At 42.9% G+C, this 10,384-nt stretch overlaps 1 protein-coding gene across 1 annotated transcript in view; it reads left to right on the forward strand.

The window, feature by feature from the left end:
* Positions 1 to 6,632: 6,632 nt before the first annotated feature.
* The window catches only part of KCNAB1 (potassium channel, voltage gated subfamily A regulatory beta subunit 1), a 323,567-nt gene continuing 319,815 nt past the window's right edge, over positions 6,633 to 10,384 (forward strand). Inside the window, exon 1 of the mRNA XM_014546234.1 lies at positions 6,633 to 6,929. Within this exon, the coding sequence (XP_014401720.1) occupies positions 6,667 to 6,929 (263 nt within the window). The 5' untranslated portion in view covers positions 6,633 to 6,666. The remainder of the gene's footprint in view (positions 6,930 to 10,384) is intronic.

A 10,384-nucleotide genomic window follows, 5' to 3' on the forward strand; every position in this document is an offset into this window, starting at 1 on the left:
CTTTCTCCCTTTCACCAGGTTCACCTATTTGCTTTAAAATAACCCCTCAATTGAAAATTGAAAACAATTCAGGCCTTAGGATTTTCACCTTTATCCTGAGAACAATAGGAAACCATTTGGCATACTTAATTGAGTGGTCAGAGCAGGTTTTCTTTTTCAGTTTATTCCAGTTGCTGCATTGAGAATGGTCTGAGAAGGAATGGACAAGAAAGATTTGGACAGAGCAGTCAGGTGGTGATAGGTAAGAGAGATCATGGTGAACTGAAGTGGTGGTAGCAATAAGATAGAAGGAGTATTGGACAGGTGTGGAAAGTATTTCTAAGGTAGAATTGATAGGTCTTGCTGATGGGTTGAATGATCTTTTACCCTCTCTGCATCCACACTCTTGGGCATTTAACTTTGAAGTGTCCTCTGCCTCTGTCTCTGGACTTGACCATGTGCCTGGCTTTGGGTAATAGAATGAAGCAGAAGTGCAAGTATGGTGCTTCTAAGTCTACAACTTGAGAGTCCTTGCTCTTTCTTGTGTTTCTGTCATCTCCATGAGGACATTCCTGAGGTAGCCTACTGGCATGGAACAGATACGTGGCAGAGACTTGAAGTGCCCAGTCAGCCCAGTTGAGACTCGTCTAGAATCTAGGGTATTGGAGTCGGAGGAACGGTGAGCACTGTGGCTCTTTGACATGTTCTCTGGACCTGGCACACCCTTTGAAGCTGAGCTGGAGAAGGCTGAGGACCCAGAGGATGGCCTGGAGGCCCCAGGAGCCAATTGGGGCCATTTGAGTCATCATGTTTTATTTACTCTGCATGATGCAAAGCTCTTGCCAAGGAGATGTCAGGATCTTCTTTCAAACAAAACTGAATTTTGCACAGTCCTCAGAAGAAGGCTTATTTTCCTCTGTTGCTGAATTAGTTTCCAATGGGCTTCTTGCCAGCATGAAGAGAATGAAACGCTTGACTTTCTGACAACAGCCTCTGGCTTAATAATTAGAGATTCCAGGAATAACTGCTTTGGCAGGAGTCAGCTACGTTTTATTTTGACAGTGAAGGAATCTTAAAATTTTTTTTTTCTTCCTATTCCATTGTAATGACGGGAGAAGCTATTTGGAAGCCTGGAGTTTTTGTAACACATTTTACTGTTTAAGGCCATGATGTGTGCTAAGATTTTCCCTGAAGGTCACAACTAGAAATGTTTTATGGTTGAGAGATCATGGGAAAGGCCAATCTCCTATATATCCCGGCCAATATCTACTTGAGAAGTTTTCTAATTAAAGCTATAGTACAACTCCTTTTTGATTTTATTCTATCTTTGCTATAAAAAGTTGGCACTGTGGGGTTTAAAGAAGACTGGGAGGTTTGGGGCAGAGAGGCCAAAGCATGGTACTAGGTGACTTCTATAGAGTTTTGACCATGGGAAGGGTGTTTGCTGTGGGACCATCCTTAGTCCTCATCGGCTTCTGGGCTGCTTGTCCACCTGGACCGAGATTGCCTTCTTTCACAATAAGGTCCACATCAGGGACTTGGCAGTTACTTTGTCTTGACCCCAGCATTCATAACTGCTGGTGCCTCCTATAGTTCCTCTTTTGATGGGAGGGCCGCTGCTATAGAAACATTTTGGATGCTGTTCTACATCAGGCTAGGGGTATGCGTAGAATGAATAACACCTTTTGGTTTGGGGGACGTTGCCAGTTTTCACCTATTGTTTCTCTGTAATTTTTAAAAACTAATTCATTTTTGTTTATTTCAGAGAGAGGAAGGGAGAGGGAGAGAGAGAAACATCAATGATGTGACTCACCGATCAGCTGCCCCTGGCACGCCCCCTACTGGGGATCCATCCTGCAACCAAGGAATGTTGCCCGTCGGGGAATCGAACCATGTCCTCCTGGTTCATGGGTCAGTGCTCAACCACTAAACTACGCCGGCTGGGATGTCATTATTATTAATAGCGCACACTTCACTCTTGAAAGTGTCCCTGTCTCACAATACATTCTGTAGCCACCTGGGTGCGCAGGGAGGTCCCCTCAGGCCCATTGCTTCCCTCCCACTCATGCCCTTTTGGATTGAGGGCAGATGGGGCCCAGGAGCATCTCAACCCGAATCAAGTCCACTCCAAGCCCTCTCATCTTGCTTCAAGTTTCTTTTTGTCCCAAGGGATGGGAGAGGAGGAAAATAATACTGACGTGATCAAATATCCTACTCCACTTCATGAGTTTATGCTGTAAGCTTTCTCTTTTACTATTTAAACAAAAGAAGTTTCTAGAAATAAAGAAACACAAAACGTTTCTTTTTCAGGTTCCTGGCCCTGTCGTTGGCCTTCCAGAACCTGTACTGGCGGTGAAGGGGAGACCTAGTGAGTAGGATGATGAAGGTGTGTATAAAAGGGGATACTTCAAAAGGGATTGCAAAGGAGAGGGACTAAGAGCAGGTGAAAGAGGACAGGACATGCACTAAAATAGTTCAGGACAGCAGTAAAGAAGCTGTCACAAACCTGTGTGTAATCCATGTACCCTAATTAGTTCAGACAGTAAGTGTGAGAAGGGCAGTGGCCCCTTCAGGCGGCAAGGAGTCAGAGGAGGCCTGTGACAGCCTGGAATTCCAATGAGGGAACTGGGAAATGTGTAGGTAGAAGCATATGGAGTGGGGGTGGGGGTGGGGGGAAGGTGTGATACAAACATGGTGGCGTGAAACAGCAGGCCTTTAGGGGAACAGTGAGCAACCAGGGGTAAAGCAATTTCCTCAGAACATACTTTGTGCAAAGAGGCAGAGGGATAGAAGCTGAATGAGTAGACTGCAGGCAGGTAGCAATTGGCCTTTAAAATCAATTTGATGAGTTTCAACGTTATTCTCTGGTATAAAGGAAACACTGAATAATTTTGAGCCAAGGAGAGATATAATTAGAGCAGGTTTCTCTCCCTTCTCCCTCCATTTTTTTTTTTTTTTTGGTTTGTTCGAGAGAAATTTTTCAGTCAGGGATGTTGACTGTATAAAATTTTGGAATGGTTAGAAAGAGAAAGATCAGATAAGGATTGAAATCCTTAAAATCAGCTATTATAACTATGATCACTGAGGTAAAGAAGAATATACTTGCAGTGAAAGAAAAGATAAGAAATATTGGAGTAATAAAAATATAGAAAATAACCAAATGAAAATTCTAGAACTGAATGCACTTAGCAGGATAGAGATGACAAAGTGAGCTTCAAGAGAGATCAATAAAATGATCCAATCTAAAGAAGAGAGAAATTAGAATTAAAAAAGAATGAACAAAGCCGCAAGGACATGAATAACATCAAAAGATCTAATATATGTGTTATCAGAGTCCCAGAGGAGAGAGAGTCTGTAAAAGTAATAGATAAAACTTATCAAAATCTGGTGAAAGACAGTAATTTACAGATTCAAGAAGTTCAGCAAACTCTGAGCAGGATCAATACATAAAGAGAAAAGGCTGAACACATCCAGCAACATCTAACACATTGCATACAAAGAAAAATGACTCAACTGATCACCAACTCTCATCAGTCTATTAATAAATATCACTCTATGGATACATGACTTAATTCAGAAAAAAGAAATCCCAGCTCCATCCATGTCATTAAGAGATACATTTTTAATAATACTTTACTTATCATGTTAAGCAATAATTTTTCCAAATTTAGAAAATCTAATTTTGATCAATTATGTCCAATAATAATTGTCATGATCACCCTATTCCTGAGATGTTTTATAACATTTAGAGTTTTATGGGCCTAGAAAATAAAAATTAAGCATTTTTTTATGTTCATATTTTTGTTGCTGAGAATTATTTGATAGGGTCATCTGTAAAATATTTTCAAGCATACAAATATTTAATATCAGTATCAAATTCTGGGAGTAAAATGGACTAGAAAAACAAGTTCAGGGAGAAAAAGGAAGAATGTAAAATTTCCAACTGCTAAAAGGCATGCTCATGAATTTTTTAAACGGATGATGATAGATATCAAATAGCTATGGGATTTAAATTCCATTGGACACATTTAAGATAGTGATGTAACAACTTCATTTTAAAAACACCAACACTTAACTATGCGGGGCCTGGCATCCTTTGTGATTTTTAAAAATGTCTGATGAAAGTATTTTATATTTTAAAATGTTTAAGTTGATACTTAGTTTACCAATTTTTTAAAAAGGAAAACGTAAGCAGAAAGTTTGAATGCTAGTGCTGCAACAGTATCTAACCTGGAGGATAAGTATTAATACTTATTAAATGTTAATATATGCTAGACACTGTTCTAAGTATTTCTCACATCTTCTGTTAAATATTTATAATAAAGATATGAGTCGTGTTCTGGTTACGACGGCTGCAAAATAATCCCCAAACTTAATGGTGGTCATAAGGCAACCATTTTATTTGGCTCAAAATTTGGTGGGGGTAGGAGTTTGGGAGGGGCCGTTCTAACTTGGGCTGTCTCTTGCAGTTACAGTCAGAGGTTGGCTGGGACTTCTGCCATCTGGAGGATAGACCGTGCCCAGATGCTCACGCTGGCTTCCTCACGGAGTTGGCAGTTGCCGGGGAACTCAGCTGGGGCTACTGATCAGAGCGATTACAGGTGACTCCCAACCATGGCAATCCCCAGGTAATGAGATTCCTTACATAGCAGCTGTCTTCGCCCAGAATGCACATCCCAAGAGCAGTGGGTGAAAGGTAGATGGCCTTTCTTCCACTACAGGACAGCTTCACTTCCACCAGATTTCACTGACCAGGAGCCCGCCCAGCTGCCGGGGAAGGGAAGTAGACCTCACCCGTCAATGAAAGGCGTGTCAAAGGATTTGGGAGCCATGTTTTAAAACGGCCACAAGTAGACGATTATCCCTATTTTTACAGCTGAGGAAACTAAAGCATAGTGGGGTAAAGTAATTTGCCTACGATCACAGAGCAGGTACATGATGGAGTTAGGATTCAAACCCAAGGAGTCTGACTCCAGAGCAAAGCTCTCAAACACAACAACACTGCCTCCTGAGAACGGCAGCCCAAAGGGAGTGTGATGGCCCCTTGGCTGAATGAGCATAGAACCCCCTCCCCAGTTCCACTGCAAAGTCCTCCATTGACACATCCCCAAGAATATCAACCTGGGAAACTGTTTCCAGAGTCTATACTTTGGGGAGCCTATTGCTATTGGAGACCATGTTGCTGAAGCTCTTCTATGACTCAAGGGATGGTGGGTAGAGAGAAGAGTTGGAGAGGCTGCTGGTGATGTTAACGATTCCTAAGACCACGCAGCTTCAGGTGGGGCAGACCTGGTGCTTGGTAGCAGCTGCCTCCTTGCCCGCTGATAAACGTTTCAGATTGCACATTGCTTGGTGGTCCTGGTTCTAATCCCAGACTACCCTGGAAGCTAATATGAAACAGCTTTACCCGAATATGGACGAGTCCACATAGTGTGACTTGCTGTCCTCTCATTCTTGGCTGGGACTAATCAGCAGCCATAGGGATTCGCAAAGTCATTGACATACTTCCCAAAAGGGCCACCTCTTTAAGGAGAGCCTCTTTCCCCCTCTTTTCTCTCCTGCCATTCTCAGAGTCTATAGGACCTCACTATACTTCTATGATTTTTAATTCATGGGTTTGCATGGACAAAGAAATTCACACACCTTCCCAAGTCCTGCACATGCAGCCAACACAGAGCAGTTGATACAGGAGGCACTGGAGTTGGTTAGGGGGACGCCTGGGGCTTAGAGGGTCACCAAACACTTAGGTGGACACTGACATGAATGTGTCCTGAGCTAAGACAGAGGTCACATGTCACATGGGTGGGCATGTGAGTGGGTCAATCCCATTCATCTTAACTGAACGTTCTTTCCATCTTTGGAGCTGGTTGTCATGTGCAGTTGGCATACCTGCCTCATTCATATCCACACACACTCAGGCTTTATCACTTCCTCTCATTCTACTCCACCCCCCCACCCCCCCAACGTCAGCCTCAGCCCCCTGGATTAGATGATTCTCATGCTTCCAACCATCAGAATCATCAAGAGGGTCAATTACTGAGTCAGTTATGGTGGGCTCATCATGTTTCCATTCAGAATGAAAGACTGTTTGACATAGTGGTTTGCTGACATTCAAAAAGCCCCCCCTCCCAAAAGATTACAAAATCAATTAAAAATTTTATTTTAAGGCTTACACAAAAGGACGATTACCCTCCCCTTGCATTGATGTTAGACTTATTTGAGGAAATTCACATTAAAATGTTTAAAATTCTAAAGGGACTCTAATAAAGAATGGCTAATGAGCCTGTAGATGTCCCTTTTTAAAAATAACTCTAACATGATGATCAAATATAATTTACCAAGCCTAATGAGCTAAGGTTGAGAGTTACTGTTAGATGAAGCCAAGGTCCACACTTTGCAGAAGCAAGAGCACAGCAGAGCTTCCGCATTACCAAGTTGTCGAAGGTTGTTTTGACAATTTCCACGTTCCGTGATATCACTGATCTCTAGCTCTTCCTCAGGAAAATTAGGGATACCCTTTCATGCCCAGTCACAGACCCGGCTCAGTTACAGCTTCGTGGCAGGATAAGGTTAAAGGGATGGGCAAAGACAGCGAAGACGAGGGAGGCAGAGCAGAAAAATCCATTCCAATTGCTTTGATGACAGGCCCTTGGAGCCTTTTCTGAAGCACAGACAGGCCCCTCCAGGATGCTGTCAGCCCGGGTCATAGAAGAGAGCAGCAGCACCACCAAGGTAAGGAAACAGCCGGGGCCCTCCGGAGGGGGCAAGGACAAGCCTCCCAAGAAAGCCTCGGAAAATGGGAAGGACGGCAGCCTCAGCCCCGCGGGGCAAAGCCAGCTCAGGGCGCAGCAACTGGCGCTGGTGCGCGAAGTGGAGATGAACTGGTACCTGAAACTCTGCGACCTGTCCCATGAGGGCACCACCGCCTGCATCACCGGCATGCCCCACAGGTAAGCCTCCTCCCCCAGCGCTTTGATTTCTTGCCCTGAGCTGCTGGAGACCTTAAGGGGTCTCATTACGGATGATTGACACCAGAATGTGTAATGGCAAAGAGCAGGGACTTGGTGAAATTGGCACAGGATGGTCCCTGGGTAGTTATTCAGAATCCACCACTTGGAAGGAGGCAGCAGACACTCACGAGCTGACAGGAAAAAAGAGGATGCCATTAAGTTTTGTCTTAAGTAAAAACCAGTTCCAAGGTTGCAGGAAAGTGCCCCCTCCTAACACAAGAAGAAGAAAGACCCTGTGGTCTTTCTGCCCTTCTGCTGCCTTGAGAACTTGGGGATGAGGGAGGGCAGTGCATTTTGCCTGTTTGAAAGTATCCTGATTTCCTGGTGTGAACTTGCTGAATGGGGCTTAGGTCTGGCAATGGGTGCAGAGTAGAACATGCTGACCACCAACACGAGGGTCTGAGCATCCCTCTAAGACAGCCAACATCCGGAAAAAAAGACACTTAAAAAAAAAGAAAGAGGCAATATAAGACAAATTTCTATAGATTGTTCTCTCTTGCTCTTTCTTGTTTCCCCAGCGTAGATTCAAATAATGCAGAGGAGGAATAATTTCACAAATCTCTTTGTTATAAGGCAAAATGTACTGAGCAAAAGTGTCTGTATTCTAAGAATGCTTATTCCCTGTAATTGCCATAAAAATCTCTTAGGCACTAAAAATAATTTTGCAAGAAAAATTATTATGAAAATAAAGCCTAAAATAACGATTTTTATTAAACTGTTAATAAAAACCCATTAGAAGTGAAAAATGGTTTCAATGAAATGGCTGAAGTATGGAAAAGTAATTCTGTAGAGACTGCGTGGAAGTATAGAAATCCTGGCTGTATTCCACTTATCAAAGCATCCCCGTGTGCTCTGAGCTGCCCTGTTTTTATATTTCTGATTCCAAAGGGCACAATAGAGAAGCTTATTTAGCAATTGAGTTAACTGATGTCTCAGCACTGAAAACTTGTTCGACTATGAACCTCAAAATGCCTGAACTTCTCTTCTTCCCTTTCCAAAGCAGGAATAAAAGAGATATTTCCAAATCTAAGCCACTGTTTAAAAATCAACATGTAGAAGATTAGAACGAGATAAAAGTGTCTGGAAATGTCCTGTGACATACATTGACTATTTATGGCCAGAGAGATTGTTATTTAATATACATGGAGGAAGGGCCGAAGGAGCATGGTCTCAGTCAGAAAGAACTTGAATGAGCTGTCAGTGTTGGGAATGTACCTCACACCCGTACATCTTAAAGCTACCATTAACGAGCTCCTGGACAAAGAATGAAGTGGCACAGGAAAGCCTCTATAATGGTTTCCTTCCATAACGTATTCTTTTAGTACTCTAGGCCAGAAACTTTCCTTAAAGGAGTCTAACACAGGACCATAAAACTCCTGCTCTATTATCTGACATTGGAATGACATTTTTCAGGTTAGAGGGGAATATTCATTAAGGTAACTAGGTTTAGCCATCAACTTTTGGAAAAAAACAGATGCTATTCTTTTCCGCTTTACTCAAGCAATAACAACGTGTCCTGTAACCAGAATGAATGGTTTCCATGGTAATCTACAGGGTAATGTTATTAATCATTGCTTTGCAGTAGCCTTGTGTATCCCCTGTTTAATGAGTGTGATAAAGAACAGTGAAAGTCATGTCTATCTTACATGATCAAAAATTAAAAATGTCTCCCCCTTTATTTTTATAGCATGGTTGTTTCAGGAGGAGACTAGTGGAATGAAGTCCATTTACAAATTAGATTTACTGCAGAGCTCCATGTGCATGTCTAAGAAAAAAGGGCAATTTTTCTCATCGCCTGCTCCTTTCCTTGTTTCACCTAATATTGGAATTACCTACCTCAGTTGAATCATTGAATTTACTGGAACAATGACAAGGATGAATGGTGCAATTCCTTCAAATTATAATGTAAGCGATAGACCGAGCAATTCCTCATGCCACCAGCTTTCCTTTCATTTGTAGATGTTGCCTGTGAAGAAGTTACAGAAAGTTTTTCCAGACTTTCAATTGTCCTTTCTTCCAACAACATGGCCCAAGAAGGAGATCTTTATTAGAGACCTGTATGTAGATGATAGATATGATTGATACGAAATAGGGACATACGTATCCATCTGTGAAACCTTACTTCCAGAACAGAATATAAACGTGATTGAACAGGCCTTGAAGACATTACACATTTGCTATGGGCAAGAATTCTATGGGTCCTTGCTTTATGGCCATCAACAGGGAATTGCTAGAGGACTCTAAACTCCAATTTCCAATGAAAATATTTTACATCAGGTTAATTCCAGTTCTTGAGGGATCTGAGGATTGGCTTATGCCCAGATTCAATGATAATCTATATTTGAAATCAAAGGTATTCTTAACTGATTGGAAGAAGGCATTAGAGCTGGAGAGGGGTCCAGCAGTCCTGGTATATTTAAGAAATAAAATTGCAGGAAGAGGGGAGAGAATGCACATTGGTCTTATGATAAGTGGTTCTGACCTACTTTCTGGGGCTATGTCTGCATAGGGCTACATGTGAAAACCTCTGATTGGCTTTGTACTGAGTGGCTGGCCATTTCACAGAGTTGTCTGATGAGCCTGTGAGGCTGATGCATTTTACAGGGTGGCTCATTCCCCTGCACAGCAAGGGAGGGTGGTGCAGGGGCCAGAGTCCTGGAATTGGAGGCAAAGGGTTGGCTTTTAGTGCCTGTGTAACTGTGGATATGATTTTAAAACATTATTTGTTGTTTTAAATAACTATTTTTTAAGGTTACAAAAGTAGCATCTGAACTTGGTAGAAAATTTTAAAAATAGACAAACGTATAAAGAAGAAAAGGTGACCACTGCTAATATCTCAGAGTGCTTCTCCCCAGCCTTGTGAATTTGAATTATACTAGATATTTTGTTTTTTACCTTATTTTACTAAATATTATGACAGTCTATTTTATTATTTTGAAAACCACTTTAAAAATGTAAAGGACTGTATCTTATAAGTATAGTAGAGGCCCGGCACATGACATTTGTGTACTTGGCGGGGGTGGGGGAGGAGGAAGGGGTCCCTCAGCCAGGCCTGTGCCCTCTCACAGTCCGGGAGCCCTCGAGGGATGTCTGACTGGTGGCTTAGGCCTGCTGCCCTTACCAGCGGTGAGCCCGGCTTTTGGCTGAGCGGTGCTCAGTACACTGTGGGAGTGTACTGACCACCAGGGGACAGCTCCTGTGTTAAGCGTCTGCCCCCTGGTGGTCAGTGCACATCATAGCAGCCATTGTTCCGCTGTTGGGCCGAAACCGGCTCTCCAACATCCCCCAAGGGGTCCCAGATTTCGAGAGGGCACAGGCCAGGCTGAGGAACCCCACCAGTGCACGATCAGGGCCTGGGAGGGATGCGGGAGGTTGGCCAGCTGGGGAGGGACCGC

The sequence above is a fragment of the Myotis brandtii genome, unplaced genomic scaffold (assembly GCF_000412655.1).
Source record: "Myotis brandtii unplaced genomic scaffold, ASM41265v1 scaffold436, whole genome shotgun sequence".
NCBI lineage: Eukaryota > Metazoa > Chordata > Mammalia > Chiroptera > Vespertilionidae > Myotis > Myotis brandtii.